Here is a 23082-nt window from a genome sequence, read left to right on the forward strand (position 1 = left end):
GGAAAAAAGAAAAAGAAAGTATTGAAAGTAATCCAACGGCAATATGTTACAGTATTTCTTTCTTGCCATTATTTTGCCTTGCATTTTTTTTAGAATAAGTTAAGCAAACCAACTTTTTAAAATTCCTTTTCCTCATTTTTATTATATAAATACACCAAATGTACACCATATAAAGAACTATAGATCTTCACTGAAATTCTAACACAAAGTACAAGATCTAGTGAATACTCTTAAAAATCTTTCAAGAAAAGTACAAATAAAAAAATTAAAAGAACCTGGAAAGCTGGAGGCAGTGTTAGAGATTGAAGATATCTACAATATATTGGAAATGTTGGTAAATACTTACTCACGCCGGGTGTTTACATCAAATCAATGGATGTGTGTCATGTGTATGTGATATATACAACTATCACTTAACCATAACTAATTAATGTATATATTCATTTCATTAAATCATTTAACGATAGTAAGTTGCATTAATTTGGTGAAAACATCCAATGTGAGTAAGTTTTTACCAGAAATGTTGCACAATGACAACATTTTCAAATTATATACATGCATACATACAAACGGAAAAGAAAACGAGGTTATCGATAAGTGGACAACATGGAAAAGAAAAATAGCATGACGATCTCGCGAAACCAAATGGATTGGTACATAAAATGAGTTTATTTATTATTACATAACAATCAATTTAACATTAATACAATAATTTTACAGTTACAATCCAAAAGAAAATATTGTAATTAAAGTAACAGTATAATACAATGAGAGCAGGTTGCTATATATAGCATTATTGGTACGATGCCACAGAAGTTTTGCAAGTCGTTTTTACGGACAGATTTATGTTTGAAACCGTTCATAAGATGCTATATGTCACCATTTTCTTTTTTCACTCCGGCCAAAGCTCGCTGCAGTAATTTAACAGAACAAGTTAACGGAGTTACTTGTAATTACCTTTTAAAGTAATATGATTGCGTAGATAATTTTTTATACCGTCAATGCGTAAAACTATAAGCTCAATGAATAAATATCGAGTTTAGGGGAAATCCGTAGTTAAGTAAAACACTTGAACTCATTAACACTTTACCTGAAGGCAAGAGACAGCATAGTGCGTATCACTTTCTGAAATTTGGTGGTGTATAACAAATCTGATCCTGCAATAAGATTTCCCAACATTTTCTTAAGAGATACTGAAAGACTCAGGAGGGGTTGGCAGGTAACAATAAAAGTTTATATGACAAATGCGAACAACAGATAAAGTGGCGGAGGTATGATTTTCATTAGGGATATATATATTAATTACTATGTTTACATAACCAAAAAAAATAAAAAATTATCCTTGTATATATGCACTGTGGTTTTTTGATGAAGGGGGTTCAAATGAAATTATTCTCCCCTCTAGATCCACTCATGAGCAGACCAATCACTGTATCTCGAGGATACCAATGTTTGGATGTGTCATCTTTCCATGGATAAGTTAACAAAGGTGGATTCAGGATTTAAACCCTGTGAGTTCAGCCATTCAAGTTCTTGGCATTAAACAAATTTTATTTCTAAGATTACGGTTTCAGATCTACTATTTGTTGCAATTTTAGTGGATTGTTACACATAGATGTATGTTTCACATCGAGAGTATTTGATTCAGATGAACCCAATGCTGCTATCATGACCCGGCTAGAGGACCACGACGGGTACCTGGAGCTAACTATCGAGCACCACTCATTGTACTAATCATCATACTTATCCTGCATTCATTTATTATTCTCACCCTTCTAGTCATAGGGAAAATCATCATCACTTCCACCAACCTATCTAATTTCATATCTATGAGCCTCTCGGGCTATCAAAATAATATGCAAATATACAATGTAGTCATCATGGGACACTTACTACCCACACGTACGTATCTATGAGCCTCTACTAGAGTACTAGACATAGAGACGGGACAGGACCCGTCATGCCCAAACATATGTACACAAAATAATATATCAAACAGCACCTTCGGAATAATGGAGTGCTCCTGTGAGTCTGCTGATCAACACCTATGAATCTGGGCCACCTCCCTATCTACCTGTGGGCATGAACACAGCGTCTAAAAGGAAAAAGGACGTCAGTACGAGCGTCGTACTGAGTATGTGAGGCATGAATAAAATGAACATAATAGAGAAATCATAAGACATGAGATGAATATATAACATACTTAACTTTTAAGAGTAAACACATTATATATATATATATATATATATATATATATATAACATATCTTATGTACCATCGTCATTTACCCGCGTTCGGGTAACCATCATACGACGCCCACTAGTGGTGTCATGCCCGGCCCTCTAGGCTCGGTGTAATCATATGCAGCCTGCCTTAGTGGTGACATGCCCGGCCATCTAGGCTCGGTGTAATCGTATGCAGCCCGCCTTAGCGGTGACATGCCCGGCCATCTAGGCACGGTGTAATCGTATGCAGCCCGCCTTAGCGGTGACATGCCCGGCCATCTAGGCACGGTGTAATCGTATCATCGTGAACTCACCATAACTCATCATCTTCATACATTTGTCATAGAACATACTTTAGAGCTTAAGGACAATCTATAACTCTATCGGGGTGACATAAGGTCGAGAAACCCCGATAACATTATGGAGTGATCATATTCATCATATCTCACCTTGAAGGAACTAACATTGTAAGGTGGGTCTAGCAACAATGAATAACATCAAAGAAGTGTATAAGGATCATTAACTTCGTAAGAATATCATATCACAAGCTTTGGAATCTCTAGATTTAGACTCATCGTCATCGTTATCATTTTCATAGCATATCTCTTATCTTTATCTCATGAGCAATTCTTAATAGTCATAGGCTTATAGTTTCTGGAATGTAAAGAAGTCATGGAAGAATAGAGTAAGTCATGTCATAGGAATCATGCCTTAGAAAAAGAAGGGACTAGCCTTACATACCTTTATGTCTCTCCAACTTTATCAATTAAACGCTTTTCTCCAAGGTTCACGATTCTACCTTCAAGAGAATTCGTACTAAGATTAGATAATTAGAACATATTTAGGCTTAAGCTAAAGCTAATGAAAATTGGGCAGCATCTCCTTTGTTCTACAATCTCCTCCATATGCTATAACAACTCCCAACATCAATAACAACATTCATAATATCATAATCAATAACTTAACTTTGTCAAGTTCGGCATTATTCAATTCCCACAATTCCTTACCAAAATGATTCATGACCATAGTTATGGCATAACATCGTATTTGTTCTCATATAATACCTCCTTAACATCATTTGTATCATTTACAACAAAATTTCACTCATAGTACCTCAAGAATCATGATCCATGTCAAACTACTATTCAAGAATACCACTATTCTTATATTTGTAACCCATTTTCTACCTTTTTCCACAATCCAAGTGTTCTAACCCTTTAATATTCTAAATAACATGAAATGATCATAAAACTCACCTTTGATTGTGTAGAAATGGGTTTTAGATGGAAATGCTTCACTTGAAGAAAACCCTAACTTCACTTCCAAAGAAATTCTTGACTTCTAGCAATCCTAAAGAGCTTCGTTGCACTTGATTTCCTTGGATTAATTATGTTGATCTTGGATTTGACTTGGATTTATGTAAATGGAGTGTGGAGAAGGCTCTAGAGGCGTGGAGAGGGTTTTTGGGAGTGTTTGGGGTCTGTTGGTGAAGAAAAACGGGAGAAAAACGAAGTGGGCCAAATATATGTAACTTTGAACTTTTTCCACCGACAACAACTTACGGTGGACATTCGGTCCGTATGTCATTTTTACGGTCCGTATATCTGACTTACAGTCCGTATGTCTGACCGTATGTTGGCCAAAATTCTGCATAACTCTCTGATGTTGGCTTACGCCTCCCAGACATGACAAACGGTCCGTAAGTCACTTTTTACGGTCCGTATGTTGGGCCGTATCTCTGCGCAGTCAACAAACTTTCACGAAAAGTAATTTCTTCGATTATCTTAGCCTCGAAACCTTTCGGGTACATGCTTAATGATTGTCAAAAGTCTTTGTTTAACCTGATAGGGGTATCATAGCCTCTCTGGACTTACATTAGTTTGCTTATGACGTCATCGACGCGGAAATTCTCAAGGTGTAACATTCCTCCCGTCTTAAGAACATTCGTCCCCGAATGTTAAACTCTCGAGGATTCGACAGAAATTTTCCCAGAGTTTCCCCTGTAATAGGGAATTACCATCCTGCCACAACAACCCAAAATGGCATTGCCACACAGCACTACAATACCACAATATACAACATGGCCACACACGGCCCAAAAGCAATCAAAGTAAAACATCGCATACCTGGGGACAATGGCGTCTTATCTTGAACCTCTTCTAGGGGTGGAAATAAGTGTGGGTACTTGGACTTCATGTTTTCTTCCGCTTCCCAAGTCATTTCCTCTTGTTTATTATTTCGCCACAAGACCTTAACTGAGGCTACCTCTTTATTTCTAAGCCTCCGTACTTGTCTGTCTAATATAGCAATGGGTACCTCCTCATAAGCCAAATTTTCAGTAACTTGAACATCATCTACGAGTACGATTCTAGTAGGCTCTCCGACACACTTCTGGAGCATTGTTACATGAAAAACTGGATGGACTGATTCAAGTTCTGGAGGTAAGTCCAGTTTATAAGCTACTTGGCCTATTTTGCGGACAATTTTATAAGGTCCAATGTATCGAAGACTTAATTTTCCCTTCTTGCCAAATCTCATCACGCCCTTCATCGGTGATACCTTCAGGAATACCCAATCATCAACTTGGAATTCTAAGTCTCGCCGACGATTGTCCGCATAAGATTTCTGGCGACTTTGGGCTGTCAATAATCGATCTCGGATAATCTTGATCTTTTCCCCCGCTTGTTGAATCAACTCCGGACCTATTAGCTGTACCTTTCCTACTTCAAACCACCCAATTGGGGATCTACACTTTCTTCCATATAGAGCTTCATACGCGGCCATCTGAATACTAGAATGATAACTGTTGTTGTATGCAAATTCAATAAGAGGTAAATGGTCATCCCAACTACCACCGAAATCTAGCACAGATGCTCGTAACATATCTTCCAAGGTCTGAATGGTGCGTTCGGCTTGCCCATCAGTTTGTGGATGAAACGTTGTGCTAAGCCTTACCTGAGTACCCAAACCTTCTTGGAATGACTTCCAGAATTTAGCTGCAAATTGTGCTCCCCTGTCAGTAATAATAGACAATGGAGTACCATGAAGTCGCACTATCTCCTTAAAATTTAACTTTGCATAATCTTCTGCCGAATATGTGGTTTTGACTGGAAGAAAATGAGCTGACTCCGTCAATCTGTCCACGATCACCCATATAGAATCATATTTGCGTCGGGAGCGAGGCAAGCCTACAATGAAATCCATGTTAATCACTTCCCATTTTCAGGTAGGAATTTCCATGGCTTGTAGTAGTCCTCCCAGCTTCTGATGTTCAATTTTCACCTGTTGGCAATTTGGGCATTGAGCTACAAATTCTGCTATGTCCTTTTTCATTCCATCCCACCAATACATTAGCTTGAGATCATGATACATCTTTGTCGCTCCTGGGTGAATGGAATACCGAGAATAATGAGCTTCTTATAGAATTCGACGAAGTAATTTCACAACATTCGGAACACATAGCCTGTTTCGGTATCTAAGAGCTCCATCTATAGAAATTCCAAATGGAGACTTCTCTTTCTTATGAAATGTATCTTTGTAGTGGCTCAACTGAGGATCTTCATATTGACGCTCTTTCACCTCCATATCTAAGGATGAGATAGTTGGATTGTGAATACCAATTCCCGCATTATCCGAATCAATCAGGCGAACTCCAAGGTTAGCTAGTTGGTGGAGCTCATGAATTAGTTCTTTCTTCTCCGGAGGGACCTCACATAGACTACCCATTGATTTACGGCTAAGTGCGTTAGCTACTACATTCGCTTTCCCGGGGTGGTATAAAATACTCACATCACAGTCTTTCAACAGCTCTAACCATCGTCGCTGCCTTAGATTCAGCTCCTTCTGCGTGAAAATATATTGGAGACTTTTGTGCTCTGTGTAAATATCAACATAAATACCATACAAATAGTGTCTCCATATCTTCAAGGCATGAATAACCGCAGCTAATTCAAGGTCATGAGTCGGATAATTCTGCTCATATTTTCGCAACTGTCTAGAGGCATAGGCAATAACTTTGCTGTGTTGCATCAGCACACAGCCTAACCTAACACCAGAGGCATCAAAATATACAACATAACCCTCTGATCCTTTTGGGAGTGTCAGGACTGGGGCCGAAGTTAATCTATCCTTCAATTCTTAGAAACTGCATTCACAAGCATCAGTCCATTGGAACTTTGCGGCTTTCTGTGTCAACTTCGTTAGCGGTGCTGAAATAAAGGAAAACCCCTCTACAAACCTTCCGTAATAACCTGCCAATCCTATAAATCTACGGACTTCAGTAGGCGTTGTGGGCCTTGGCCAAGTCTTTACGGCCTCAATCTTTTAAGTATCGACCCGAATATCGTCAGCTGAGATGATATGGCCCAGAAAAGTTATAGAATTCAACCAAAATTCACATTTTAAAAATTTAGCATTTAATTCTCGAGCCTGAAGAATTCTAAGTACAGTGCGTAAATGATCCGCATGTTCTGCTTCTGACCGAGAATATACAAAAAATATCATCGATGAACACAATTATAAAAAGATCCAGGAAAACCACTGCCGGGGCATTAGTCAAGCCAAACGACATAACCCGAAATTCATAATGACCATATCGGGTTCTGAAAGCTGTTTTCGGAATGTCTTCTTCCTTAACTCTCACTTGGTGGTATCCTGATCTCAAATCAATCTTTGAAAACCATTTTGCACCTTGCAACTAGTCGAACAAATCATCGATTCTCGGAAGCGGATATTTATTTTTGATAGTCACCTTGTTCAGCTGCCTATAATCAATGCACATCCGTAAAGAACCATCTTTCTTTCTTACAAATAACACCGGTGCTCCCCACGGCGATGAACTAGGCCTAATAAATCCCTTCTCGAGCAAATCTTTCAATTGTCCCTTTAGCTCTTTTAATTCTGCAGGGGCCATTCTGTACGGGGGAATGGATATCGGCTCAGTGTCCGATAATACATTAGTAGTAAATTCAATCTCCCGTTCTGGTGGGAGACCTGGAAGTTCATCTGGAAATACATCCGGAAACTCATTTACTATTGGGACAGATTGAAAAGTCGGCGGCTTTGCTTCAGTGTCATGAACTCGGACTAAATGATAAATATAGCCCTTCACAATCATCTTTCTTGCTTTGAGGTAGGAAATAAACCTACCTTTTGGAGACGCTGTATTACCCTTCCATTCGAGTACGGGTTCTCCCGGGAATTGGAATCGGACTATTTTCGTTCTACAATCCACATTAGCATAACAAGAGGCCAACCAATACATGCCCATAATCACATCAAAATCTAACATTTTCAGCTCAACCAAATCAACTTTAGTCTGACGATCACATACCACAATTGTCACGACCCGACTAGGGGCCGCGACGGGTACCCGGGGCTAACCACCGAGCACCGCTCATTTTATTATCAATCTTACTCATTTAATGCTCTTTTATTTTATATTCAAATCATAAGAAAATCATCTTTAATTTGATAAAAACATAAATACTTTTATATACATAAGCCTTTCGGCCATCAAAACAATACATATGCATAGTAGCAATCTCGTGAGACCATCTAACCCACACTGCGTATCTACGAGCCTCTACTGGAGTGCTAGACATATGGACAGGACAAGGCCCCGTCGTGCCCAAAATACATATACATATATATATATACACAAAAGGATAAACCCCGCTAGCACCTCCGAAATAATGGAGTGCTCCTGACAATCTGCTGGTAGATCCTATAGGTCTGCGCCGTCCCCCTGTCTACCTGTGGGCATGAACACAGCGTCCAAAGAAAACGGCTGTCAGTACGAATATTGTACTGAGTATGTAAGGCATGAAAGAAATAAACATAATAGAGAAATCATAAGTCATAAGGTGAAGGTAGAACCTGCGCGACCTTTAAGGGTGAATACATTTATACATATCTCATATATACATAGTCGTCGTATATGAATCATCATAGCGTATACATCATTATGTCATATAATTCATCATCGTAGTACCGTATCTGCTCATACACATAAAAAATTATCCATATTCGGCCACGTAGGGCTCGACAATATCCATATTCGGCCACGTAGTGGCTCGACAGTATCCGTATTCGGCCACGTAGTGGCTTGACAATATCACATACATATCTTCCATATTCGTCCACGTAGTGGCTCGACCATATTACATACATCATAACATGGATCGGTATATCTCATCATCATCATTGTCATCACATACATCTCATAAGCGTATCGTGACCTTTCATTAATGCATACATCTAGATTTAAAGACAATCTATGAAAATCACATCATATTCGTAGAATGGACTTCGTATGAATATTGTAGGATAAACTTCATAATCTCTAGGCTTAAGCTCAACATTACCACTATCGTTTATATAGCATATCTCTTACCTTTATCTCATATGAAATCCTCTATGAACATAGACTCTTAGTTTTCCGGAAAGTAGGACAGTCATGGAGAGGTAAGGAAAATACTCTCATCGGAATCATATAAGGATCATTAGCTTCGTAGGAATATCACATCATAAGCTTTATGACCACTAGGCTTAGATTCATCATCGGTATTGTCATGTTCGTGACGTATCTCTTTTCTTTTTCTCGTATGAAGTTCTTTATACTCGTAGATTCATAGTTCGCAATATGTAGGAAAATCATGGAGAGATAGGAGGATTCATACCATAAGATTCATGCCTTAGAAAGAAAGGACTAGCTTTACATACCTTTGTTGTTTAGCTAAGCTATAGTTCACTTGTTCTCCTTTCGCGTCACGTCACTACCTTCAAGAGAGAATTCGCATTAACGTTAGTTACTCGACCTTGAGAACGCGCTACTAATTTTAGGGAAAATTGGGCAGCATTTCCTTTATTTACACTACCTCCTTCCATACTCCATATCAGCTCCCAACATCTGTAATAACAATCATAATATCAAAACAATAAGCATCATCTAATTATGTTGTCCACACTTCACAATTTCACCCTAATTTTTTTCATAGCTATGACCAAAGTCCATTATCGCGTTCTTTCTCGTACAACACTTATTCCATGTTCTAAATGTCATCCATAAAGTATTTATAATCTCAACATACCAACATTTATGATTCATTTCAAACCTTCACCTAACAATGTCACTATTCACCTTTCGTGATCCATTTCCTACACTCTTCTTCAATCCATGTATTTTAACCTATCAACACTTAAATCATCATGAGAAAGTCATGAAACTTACCTTAGATAGTGATTGAACAAGTCTTGAGTGGAGTTGCTCCTTTAGCACCAAAACCCTACTTCACTTCAATTGGGTTTTCTTGAGTTAAATGCACTTTTAATGGGTTTCACAAACTTGATTTCATGGATTTGGTGTAGTTGACCATGGTTTTCCCTTGATTTCTCGTGGAAGAATGGTGGATAAGGTTCTAGAGAGTTCTTGGAGAGAAGAGAGTGGGAGGTGAAATGAAATAAAAATGGAGGAGGGTCTTATATTAATTCATGGAATCAGTCCCGACCGTGATGTACGGTGCGATCGACGGGGCGTCGATCTGTCCGTCGAAATCACCAAATTTCCAGTGAGCAATCTGTCATTTTCTCTCACTTGACAGTGTGAAGGACGGTCCGTCGATACGAACGACGGAGCGTCGATATTTCCGTCGAGTGGTCTTTACCCATTTCAACTTTACGGCATGATCGACGAAGCGTCGATCAGTTCGACGGTACAAAGGACGGCCGTCGAACCCCCCTTTCACTGAGCTGTGTCAGAGTTCATTGACGAATTGTTCTTTCTTGCTGTTAACTTCTTTGGAATCTTAATTAGGATTATTAATTGCCTCTTCTGACTTGTGGAGACTTCATCTACGCCTTAGCTTACGTTAGTCCATTCACCGCTCAGCAATCAAAGTTCCGAGGTGTAACAACAATCATACAATTCTTATACACTCGTCTAGCTATTACGGGATCACCAACCGGAGTAGATACCTCGAAGGGTTTAGTTGGCTCAGGTTTCACCCCAATTCGGCTAGCAATATAAGGAGTGATATAAGACAACGTAGAGCCCGGATCTATCAATGCATAAACGCCATGAGAGAATATGGATAATATACCTATAACCACATTCGGGGAGGACTCAAGGTCCTGACGTCCGGCTAAAACATAGATACGGGGCTGAGTGCCACCTGAACTGGATGCTCCCCCTCTTCCCCTACCATGGCCTGCTGGAATCTGGGGAGTCTGCCCTGTCGGGCGCATAGATAAGAAAGAACCCGCTGCTGATCCTATGGGCTGAATCCTAACTCTACAGCTCATCGATGGACAATCTCGCATCATATGTCCGACCTGGCCACAGGCTTAGCAAGCATCTGAACCTCAGCGAAACTGACCAGAATGTAACTTACTGCACTGCTACATCGCGGTACTGGTGGTCTCCTCTGGCTATAATCGCCTCCAAACTGAGAACCTGAGGCCTTCGAACTCTTACCCTGCCCTGAATGAATGGAACGGTCAAATCTCTAGCCTGCGAACCGGGGAGGTGCACTAGTCGCCGACTGGCCTGAATATCTATAATATGACTGCCTCGATCCCACTCTATAGTCGCTACCAGTACCCATAGATCTGGCCTTTTTACTCTGCCCTCTATCGATATCGCGCTCACCCTTTTGCAGATGTTGTTGCTCTTCTAAGTTCTGGGCATGGAATACGGGAAATGTCCATCCCCTCCTGTAGTGAAGCCATCAGGCAATCTTTAAACAAATGCGGCCCTGGGGCTCTCACTAACCTATGCACTCTATCTCCTATATTGGCCACTATGGTCAGAGCATATCTAGCCAATGAGTTAAAGTGAAGGATATACTCCCGGGCACTCATATTTCCTTGCTTCAAATTTAAGAATTTATCCGCTCTAGCTCGACAAACCTCGGGTGGCAAATAGTGGCGGATGAAGGCATCTACAAATTCTTGCCAAACTGGAGGAGGTGCATTCTCTTTTCTTGAAGATATCCAATAATTATACCAAAGAACCGCCACATCCCGGAGTCTATAAGATGCCAACTCCACAGATTTGGTTTCGAAGGCATGAATAATTTTCAACGTTTTCAACATCTCATCAATAAAACCTTGCGGGTCTTCATCTGGCTTTGACCCGAAAAACTCTAGAGGGTTTAAACTCATGAAATCTTGGGCTCGAGTGCTAGTCTCCCTGTCACCTGAACTTGCACCCTGCCGCTGTGCCTGGGCGGCAACTAACTGTGTCAATATATGAATAGCCTCGGTCATTTGTTGACTCGAAGTAGCCGGTGGAGAGACTGGAGACACTGGAGCTGGAGTGGAGACCTCTTCATGCTCTTCTGCTACTGGAGGAATAGAGGTAGCATGCGAGGGAGTGGAACTCTCAGCCTCGCTATGTCCTAGCTCAGCCGGGGGTTCTCGGCTGATACCTTCTCCAGCAGCGCCCAGTACTGTACTGACTCTCTTCTTCTTTCTCGGAGGCATCGCTGAAATTAAACAGGAAAAGATTAGATAGTTGCATTCTTGACTTGGCTTTATCGCACGATCTAAGATGAGAAGGAAGGTCAATAGTTCCTAAATTCCCCGCAGCCTCCTGTTTATAAGTGTGGCGCGCTTCACACCCATAAACAAGACTCTACTGGACACGACTCATAGACACACCCTAGGGCGGAACTGCTCTGATACCACTTTTGTCACGACCCGGCTAGAGGACCACGACGGGTACCTGGAGCTAACTACCGAGCACCACTCATTCTACTAATCATCATACTTATCCTGCATTCATTTATTATTCTCACCCTTCTAGTCATAGGGAAAATCATCATCACTTCCACCAACCTATCTAATTTCATATATATGAGCCTCTCGGGCTATCAAAATAATATGCAAATATACAATGTAGTCATCATGGGACACTTACTACCCACACGTACGTATCTATGAGCCTCTACTAGAGTACTAGACATAGAGACGGGACAGGACCGCGTCATGCCCTAACATATGTACACAAAATAATATATCAAACAGCACCCCTGGAATAATGGAGTGCTCCTGTGAGTCTGCTAATCAACACCAATGAATCTAGGCCACCTCCCTATCTACCTGTGGGCATGAACACTGCGTCCAAAGGGAAAAAGGAAGTCAGTACGAGCGTCGTACTGAGTATGCAAGGCATGAATAAAATGAACATAATAGAGAAATCATAAGACATGAGATGAATATATAACCTGCTTAACTTTTAAGAGTAAACACATCATATATATAACATATCTTATGTACCATCGTCATTTACCCGCGTTCGGGTAACCATCATACGGCGCCCACTAGTGGTGTCATGCCCGGCCCTCTAGGCTCGGTGTAATCATATGCAGCCCGCCTTAGTGGTGACATGCCCAACCATCTAGGCTCGGTATAATCGTATGCAGCCCGCCTTAGCGGAGACATGCCCGACCATCTAGGCACGGTGTAATCGTATCATCATGAACTCACCATAACTCATCATCACCATACATTTGTCATAGAACATACTTTAGAGCTTAAGGACAATCTAACTCTATCGGGGTGACATAAGGTCGAGAAACCCCGATCACATTATGGAGTGATCATATTCATCATATCTCACCTTGAAGGAACTAACATTGTAAGGTGGGTCTAGCAACAATGAATAACATCAAAGAAGCGTATAAGGATCATTAACTTCGTAAGGATATCATATCACAAGCTTTGGAATCTCTAGATTTAGACTCATCGTCATCGTTGTCATTTTCATAGCATATCTCTTATCTTTATCTCATGAGCAGTTCTTAATAGTCATAGGCTCATAGTTTCTGGAATGTAAAGAAGTCATGGAAGAATAGAGTAAGTCATGTCATAGGAATCATGCCTTAGAAAAATAAGGGACTAGCCTCACATACCTTTATGTCTCTCCAACTTTATCAATTAAACGCTTTTCTCCAAGGTTCACAATTCTACCTTCAAGAGAATTCGTACTAAGATTAGATAATTAGAACATATTTCGGCTTAAGCCTAAGCTAACGAAAATTGGGCAGCATCTTCTTTGTTTCTACAATCTCCTCCATATGCTATAACAACTCCCAACATCAATAACAACATTCATAATATCATAATCAATAATTTAACTTTGTCAAGTTCGGCATTATTCAATTCCCACAATTCCTTACCAAAATGATTCATGACCATAGTTATGGCATAACATCGTATTTGTTCTCATATAATACCTCCTTAACATCATTTGTATCATTTACAACAAGATTTCACTCATAGTACCTCAAGAATCATGATCCATGTCAAACTACTATTCAAGAATACCACTATTCTTATATTTGTAACCCATTTTCTACCCTTTTCCACAATCCAAGTGTTCTAACCCTTTAATATTCTAAATAACATGAAATGATCATAAAACTCACCTTTGATTGTGTAGAAATGGGTTTTAGATGGAAATGCTTCACTTGAAGAAAACCCTAGCTTCACTTCCAAAGAAATTCTTGACTTCTAGCAATCCTAAAGAGCTTCCTTGCACTTGATTTCCTTGGATTAATGATGTTGATCTTGGATTTGACTTGGATTTATGTAAATGGAGTGTGGAGAAGGCTCTAGAGGTGTGGAGAGGGTTTTTGGGAGTGTTTGGGGTCTGTTGGTGAAGACAAATGGGAGAAAAACGAAGTGGGCCAAATATATGTAACTTGGAACTTTTTCCACCGACAACAACTTACGGTGGACATACGGTCCGTTTGTCATTTTTACGGTCCGTATGTCTGACCGTATGTTGGCCAAAATTCTGCCTAACTCTCTGATGTTGGCTTACGCCTCCCAGACATGACAGACGGTCCGTAAGTCACTTTTACGATCTGTATGTTGGGCCGTATCTCTTCCCAGTCAACAAACTTTCATGAAAAGTAATTTCTTCGATTATCTTAGCCTCGAAACCTTTCGGGTACATGCTTAATGATCGTCAAAAGTCTTTCTTTAACCTGATAGGGGTATCATAGCCTCTCTGGACTTACATTAGTTTGCTTACGACGTAATCGACGCGGAAATTCTCAAGGTGTAACAGCTGCAACACTGCATCCCGCCCCTGTAAGTTGAACAAAAGAGAACATAGAACAAAATCTTCGAGCCTGCTCAAAGTTGGTGTCTATGGAGACGGACAAAATCTCTGTAGTCATAGGCGCATATAGGATTTAAACTTGACAGTTATTTCTTAAACTAAACCTCATTATGTTTTTTCACTTATATATCTATGTCTCTTATCGAAAATACTGCATTCAATTAACCCATTTTGCTAAGGCTGTGTCAGCCTCTAGCACCCTAAATCATCAAATTTACTAGCAAATGCAATTTTTATCATTATTAGAAGAGTTCAAATTGAAAAGCAAGTAAAGGAGCTAGAAATATGCATTAGTGTCATCTACTGAATGCAATGTCAAGCTCACCTCATTGGCCCTTCTGGGAATACAAGTGGACCATGTTGTTCCAAAGTCTTACATAATTCTGTTCTACTGATCTTTGATCCCTTCTGCATATGACAATATACCCGATGACCATTAAAAAAAAAAAAAAACTAATATAGTCTTTCTGAAGGAGCTGAATTAAAAATATTTGGCATTTCATCAGGAGATGATGAATTAACCTACATTGCTCGGACTCTCCAAAAATACTATCTGGGTGTGTGTTCGATACTCCAAAAGTAGTGCATTTTTAGAGGGTCTGATATGGGTGCGGCAACATTTTTGGAGAGTCCGAGCAACATAGAGATCAACTTACAATGTTGGTCTCTACAGTGGCATATCAACTTTAAGCCATCTGATTTTGTTAAGTTCCTCAGAAGTAAAATGGAATCATTAGACAGATGAATAACGTTACAGAAAGAACATTTTTATTAACTTAATCGTGGATTCGACATATTACAGTTTACAGCATGGAGTAAATGTTACCTGCCAAAATCTTAGCCTTTCTGTGATCGCCTTCCAACTTAACAAAATTTTCTTGTAAAGCGACAGAAGCAGCAGCACACAGAATGCCAATTTGTCGCATTCCACCACCTAGAGTCTTCCTCAATATTTTTGCCTAGAAATGGAAGGAAATAATGAGTAGGTGAATGATTCTGCTGCAACGAACAACCAAATTCATCGATGATGCATAAGTATAAGTTACCCTGGCAATGAAGCTCTTTGAACCAACAATCACGGATCCAGCTGGAGCACCAAGACCTTTCGATAAGCATGCCTGCGCGAATCTTGAATGAGCAAAATAATATACAGTAACAAAACTTGTCATACATTACAACCATTACAAAATGGAGGCGAGCATATGAATAACCTCATTAAATCAATCTAAGAGTGGACATGCCAACTCCTTTACATTTTGATCCTATATCATACTGTATAGTTTGCAAGACTAATGCTTTTCGACAATGTAAAAGATAGCGCCTTCTATTTACATAATGACAATCGGAAAGATTTCTTTATGTAATCTCTCTGCATCGTTCGAATTTTATTAGATGTCCCCGAAGGGACGATTTCTCCAAGTATAAACTTGACGAAACATCTAAAGGCCTCTATGCCTAAGAGTACTTCCAAGATTAAACAGAAGTACTAAACTATAAACATTTCATGTAACGTTGTGTTGTTAAACAAACATAAAGATTATAATGTCAAATTTTCATGCAACAAGTCTATCTAGTCATCCAAAATGATCAATATATCTAATCCCCTCGTGTTTCTTCTGGGAGATAACTCCCTTAAGCGCCAGTTATAACTATAAATGGTGAAGGGGAAGGCATTTAGATCTTTGGGTATCCTTTAACTTACCGAAACTGAATCAGCAGCCTGTACAAGCTTATGAACGGGAGCTCCAAGTGCCTAGAAGACAGATAAGTCAAGCTAAAACCTTAACTAGTATCACAACAAATGCATGCAGAAGTAAACTATAGATGATCTTAAAAGTAATACTCCATGAGACTCTTAATATACCGTGGATCAGTTGCAAGCTCAGCCAAAGGAATGGTATAGTTCAATTTTGTCAAAGTTATAGGCTATATCAGACACTTGAGCTATACTGCACAAGTGTGCTTCCAGAATAAAACGACATGCAACTAGCCATCTATACATTATAGATCACTTATAAATATTTGATGAGTTCCTCAGGAACAAAACACCGCCATCTCAGAAATCAGCATACAAATAACATACCTAACTTTCTTGTTTTGGTCTAAATAACTGTCCTTGAAGAAACACCTTTTCTTGTGTCGAATGGATGAAATATTGAAATTAAGCTTATGTCCAATTAGGATTTTCTTTATGTTAGCTGCTTAAAATCACTCTACCATAATGATCCATTTGACTCAGGGTAGAACATTGACTAACTATATACAAAAAGCTGTTACTTAACAAACAAGAAAATATATATGTACTCACAACTGATGCATTGAATATACGGGCGCCATCAACATGCAACTTCAGACCATATTTCTTTGCTAGATCTCCAACTTGGTCTGTATACTCTGCAGAAAGGCATCTGCCTCCTGAACTGCATTCATAGGAACATTGTTAAGAACTTGCATCATAAAAAGAGTCAATATAGAGTCAATATAAAAACTGAATAAAGCAACCGAAAAAATGATTGGTGAGAAAGTACACGATCTATCAAGACTTGATCCTTGGATATATGAAATCAGATTTAAAAGAAACTATGAAGAAAATTATATGAGAAAAACTCCAACTCCATGAATTATATTAGAGTGCATGTGAGCTTTTTGTGCAACAACCCCTGAAGGATAGCCGTGGCCCGTGGAAGCTGACTTCATGATTTCACATGAGTATCTAGCTGTAGGAGCATATTTCGTTCTCTCCGACTCCTACTGAACTATGATGAATTGCTTAGAACCTGCTATCTCAAACTCAGAACTTACAACATCTAAATCTTGGATCCGCCACTGATGTGTATGGTCCAATAATACAATAACATACTAAGGATACACATATATAGTGGCGGAGCCAGGATTTTCAATAATAAAGAGTTGTTGATGCCAAGGGGATTCAACATCTACTATATATATATATAAATCCAATAGTTCTTTTATCTGTACTTTAAAAATTTCTTTGAAAAATTGGCGGAGCTGTCTTTAATCCAAATGACATTACTAACCATTCGAAATGTCCTTCAGGACAGGTGAATGCAGTTCATTCTATACTTTCTTCATGCATTCGTACCTGCCAATATCCTGATTTACAATCTGAGAGTAGTTTTTGTAGGTAATTTATTATCATGTAGGTGTCCTAAATGTTGTTTAATATCTCTACTAAACACTAGTATATCATCTACATATACTAATACAAACCTTTTGTATTCCCCAAATATTCAAACATTATCAACATAATATTTTAATTGAACATAAAATAATTTACATAGTAGGGAGATTAGTACAGAAAACATAGATAAAAACTTATTACCATTCTCGCTTTTCCTCTTACTATTTCACTATGATTTCTTACCATAAATGCTGCAGATCTATGTTTAGAAGTAGATCTCCGTATTACTCCTAAATCCAATAGTTTTTTTATCTGTACTTTAAAAGCTTCTACATCTTGATTTGTTGCTTCAATCGAAGCTGTTTTTATTATATAGTCTGGATTTATTATATCTAATTTACATACAATCCTATTATTTTTCCAATGTTTTAATGATTTTTCTCCTATAATTTCTATTTCATCTAGTATTTTTATTATATTATCTAGGTCTTTTTGATTTTTTATTATTCCTATCCTTTCTATTCCTGTTTTAAAATTATATAACTCTGTCTCTATGTCTATTAAAGTATAATCTTTTTCTAACGAATCCTCTTCTCCTAGAATTTCTTTTTCTTCTAGAGTTAAATTTTTTATTTCTGGTTTGTCTTTACAACATGTATTATTTTCTTGACATTCTTTACAACAACTATTTTTTTTCTTTTGCAGGTCTGTGATAGGGATCTTTTTATGACGGATCCTTGTTTCAGTCTTAAGAACTTGTACTGGTGTATGAGTAATATTTTTTAAGAAAATTACTCCATCTCTTGTAATCATACAGCTGCCATTATTATGTAACATAAATTCCAATCCTATAACAAAGTCTACATTTATATTAAGGTCTCTTACCCATATCTTATCCATTTTATAACTTGGTTTGTAAAACTCTGAACATGTATTTATAAAGCTAATGTAGGCTTTATGAACATAATGTCTATATATGTTATGGGTTCCATCCATTTGCATGGCCGCAACTGGTTTTTTCAGAATTTTTATTAAATAAGGTGGAACTATTCTTTTATTTATTATGCACTTTGTGCACCCTGAATCTACTAATGCTAATGTTTCTATCTCATAGTCATCTATTTTAATTCTTGCAAGTATTTTTATGGTTCCTAATTTTTTATCTTCATTACATACTAATGCTTCATGGTCTTCTATACTCATTAATTCTGCTTGAGATTCTTCTGGTATTATTCTTAATGGTTTCATTATTGGTTGTATGTTTGATAATCTTATTTCTTCGTCTTCACTATCTACTTCTTTTTGTTTTCCTTTTTCTAGGTTACATAATCTAGTTTCTAATTCATTTATTCTTGTTTCTAATGTTATTATTCTTAGATTAATAGTAGGGTCTTCAATTTTCTTATGAGTTGTCTCTTTATTTATTTTTGTTTTAAATTCTTTTTCTATACACATTGTACATCCTTCTATATAACAATTTCTGCATTTAGCTCTTTTGTCTCTACTAGGATACCATTTACAAAAGAAACATGCATTACTATCCAATCCTTTATTTCGTTCGAACTCATGGTTACAGTCTTCTGCTATATTTGCTAAATTATCCATTGCTTCTAAGTCTAGATTTTCTAATCCGATTTCATTAATTAATTCGTCTGCTTCTGAGTCTGTTTTGATTTTTTCTTCAGTGTCTACACTTACTATAGAATATATACTTTCTGTATCTGACATATATTCGTCTACATTTATTAATGTTTCTTGAAAATCTTCAATTAGCTGAGAATTTCTTGTCTTATTATTTATTCTTTTTGGACATGTATTTGCTAAGTCCTCTACACTTCCACAAGTGAAGCATTCTAATTTATTTCTATAAACAATTCCGTTAGGATAATAAATAAGCCTAGAAAAATAGATACCTTAAAAAATCTAGAATACTTAGACTTAAGAATATACCCAGAAAAGAAATATAGAGCATTAACAGACCATAGTATTATAAAGTGTAATTTTAGTAACGGAATTGTTTATAGAAATAAATTAGAATGCTTCACTTGTGGAAGTGTAGAGCACTTAGCAAATACATGTCCAAAAAGAATAAATAATAAGACAAGAAATTCTCAGCTAATTGAAGATTTTCAAGAAACATTAATAAATGTAGACGAATATATGTCAGATACAGAAAGTATATATTCTATAGTAAGTGTAGACACTGAAGAAAAAATCAAAACAGACTCAGAAGCAGACGAATTAATTAATGAAATCGGATTAGAAAATCTAGACTTAGAAGCAATGGATAATTTAGCAAATATAGCAGAAGACTGTAACCATGAGTTCGAACGAAATAAAGGATTGGATAGTAATGCATGTTTCTTTTGTAAATGGTATCCTAGTAGAGACAAAAGAGCTAAATGCAGAAATTGTTATATAGAAGGATGTACAATGTGTATAGAAAAAGAATTTAAAACAAAAATAAATAAAGAGACAACTCATAAGAAAATTGAAGACCCTACTATTAATCTAAGAATAATAACATTAGAAACAAGAATAAATGAATTAGAAACTAGATTATGTAACCTAGAAAAAGGAAAACAAAAAGAAGTAGATAGTGAAGACGAAGAAATAAGATTATCAAACATACAACCAATAATGAAACCATTAAGAATAATACCAGAAGAATCTCAAGCAGAATTAATGAGTATAGAAGACCATGAAGCATTAGTATGTAATGAAGATAAAAAATTAGGAACCATAAAAATACTTGCAAGAATTAAAATAGATGACTATGAGATAGAAACATTAGCATTAGTAGATTCAGGGTGCACAAAGTGCATAATAAATAAAAGAATAGTTCCACCTTATTTAATAAAAATTCTGGAAAAACCAGTTGCGGCCATGCAAATGGATGGAACCCATAACATATATAGACATTATGTTCATAAAGCCTACATTAGCTTTATAAATACATGTTCAGAGTTTTACAAACCAAGTTATAAAATGGATAAGATATGGGTAAGAGACCTTAATATAAATGTAGACTTTGTTATAGGATTGGACTTTATGTTACATAATAATGGCAGCTGTATGATTACAAGAGATGGAGTAATTTTCTTAAAAAATATTACTCATACACCAGTACAAGTTCTTAAGACTGAAACAAGGATCCGTCATAAAAAGATCCCTACCACAGACCTGCAAAAAAAAAAGATAGTTGCTGTAAAGAATGTCAAGAAAATAATACATGTTGTAAAGACAAACCAGAAATAAAAAAATTTAACTCTAGAAGAAAAAGAAATTCTAGGAGAAGAGGATTCGTTAGAAAAAGATTATACTTTAATAGACATAGAGACAGAGTTATATAATTTTAAAACAGGAATAGAAAGAATAGGAATAATAAAAAATCAAAAAGACCTAGATAATATAATAAAAATACTAGATGAAATAGAAATTATAGGAGAAAAACCATTAAAACATTGAAAAAATAATAGGATTGTATGTAAATTAGATATAATAAATTCAGACTATATAATAAAAACAGCTTCGATTGAAGCAACAAATCAAGATGTAGAAGATTTTAAAGTACAGATAAAAGAACTATTGAAGCAACTAAATCTACTAATGTATTCAACTGTTTGTCTTCACTATGTAATATATGATCTCTGTTACTAAAATTACACTTTATAATACTATGGTCTGTTAATGCTCTATATTTCTTTTCTGGGTATATTCTTAAGTCTAAGTATTCTAGATTTTTTAAGGTATCTATTTTTCTAGGCTTATTTATTATCCTAACAGAATTGTTATTTTACAAGCTTTCTTATGGTGTTCTATAATAGTTGTAAGTCTTGCTATATCTTCGCTTAGACCGTGTAATTCCCACGTTATAGCAGAAATTGTCTCTTCGTTAATCTGACTTTGTAAGTGTCTATTTTGTATTAATGATGATAATGTTTCTGAATTTATTATTTCTAAATATGCACTTAAGGCTTTTTAGTGACGTATGGTTTCTTCTATTGTTAAGGCTCCTAACTTACACCCTTTACATTTAAAAAACATATTTTTGTTTTCTTTTTGAAGTCTTTTTGCTTTTTCTATAGCTATATCTACCGCAAACTCGTCTTGTATTAGTTCTATATTCATAAAAGTTGTTTCTGTAATTTCATTTTCGTCTAAAGTACTTTCTTCTTCTATGTCTTTTTGTGGCGTATAATTATAATTAGTAAAACGTGTGGTTAAAAAGTGATAGGGGGGTTATATTTTTTTTTTCAATAGAAATTAGGATAGAAATATTATGTGGTTTTTTACTAATATTTTATATATATATATATATATATATATATATATATATATATATATATATATATATATATATATAAAAGATAATTTTGACCGTGTGTTCGGATGAAATCCCTTGCACCCTCTAGCTCCGCCAATGATTAAACTTATAGCAAAAGCTAAACAAAATCGTATGGCATAACCATACAACGAACCAATATGAGTGTTGATTATATTTTCTTACTGGGCATGTGAATTCTCCAAACAGATGAGCCTAGTCGTCGGATAAAGTATCTCAAAGCTAGAATCACGAATCGCAGCTTCAATCAGATCAAGATCCATTGTACCATCTTCATTGTTCTTCACTGTCCTCGGATGAATGCCACCTATGGTAGAAATGCCTCCATTTTCATACACATGAATATGTGAATTATCACCAAGAATCACTTCACTACCTCTAATTTGGCAATGAGTGAGCAAACTAATAAGATTGCCCATTGTGCCTGAAGGAACAAATAGTCCTGCTTCTTTGGCCATCATTCTTGCCATCTCTGCTTCGAGGCATCGTGCTGTTGGATCGTAACCTAAGACATCATCGTCCACTTCTGCATTGGCCATTGCTTTTCTCATGGATTCAGTTGGTTTCGTGACTGTGTCTGATCGAAAATCCACTGTTCTTATCGCCATCTTGCCCTGAACTAGACAACAAAGATGCAACCATTTGTCCCATATATAAGTAAACCTTCTACTAGTCTATCAAGAATCATTTCACTTGCTTTAACATGGGAAAATAGCTTTTCCGACCCTTCAAAATGTCGACGGGTGCTTGTTTGGATCCTCCAAACATAGAGCATTTCTTAAAGATCCGGCACTAATGTGAGAGTCCGAACAATATAAATTATAGCTATAGGTTCGACATAACTCACTATGTCTAGCTCAACTTTTGTATGTGTGCGCGAAAAGTAAAAGCACGTACATATATAAAGGACATAACTAACAAATTTTAAATCTGAAATTTGCCATTAATTGTCATTTTTAGAAAAAAGAAGTTAGCAATTCCCTGTGTAATGATCCCAATTTTAATATAAGGGAAGTAAAAGTTAATCTCATTAGGAAATGTGATAGTTTCAACCAGTGTCAGAGTGATCATTTCGATTCAAACTTCATAAATAAGAATTATAACCATCAAGTAATTAAGCAAATTAAACTAACACCATACATAACTCGAAATACAATTAATTAAGACAATGAAAAAAAGAACTTCTTACAAATCTGTACTTCAGATGTTATTGCCAGAAATAGCCAAAATCTACTGATTT

General features: G+C 36.9%; 1 protein-coding gene across 1 annotated transcript; it reads right to left on the reverse strand.

Moving 5' to 3' along the window:
* Positions 1–869: 869 nt before the first annotated feature.
* On the reverse strand, positions 870–22450 carry LOC132613360 (low-specificity L-threonine aldolase 1). Its single transcript, XM_060327374.1, is given in 10 exon segments — positions 870–911; positions 1091–1157; positions 14681–14808; positions 15012–15034; positions 15037–15067; positions 15156–15314; positions 15402–15473; positions 16058–16108; positions 16664–16775; positions 22008–22450. Coding segments are annotated over 10 exon segments (1128 nt in total).
* Positions 22451–23082: the final 632 nt, after the last annotated feature.

The sequence above is a fragment of the Lycium barbarum genome, chromosome 10 (genome assembly GCF_019175385.1).
Source record: "Lycium barbarum isolate Lr01 chromosome 10, ASM1917538v2, whole genome shotgun sequence".
Lineage (NCBI taxonomy): Eukaryota > Viridiplantae > Streptophyta > Magnoliopsida > Solanales > Solanaceae > Lycium > Lycium barbarum.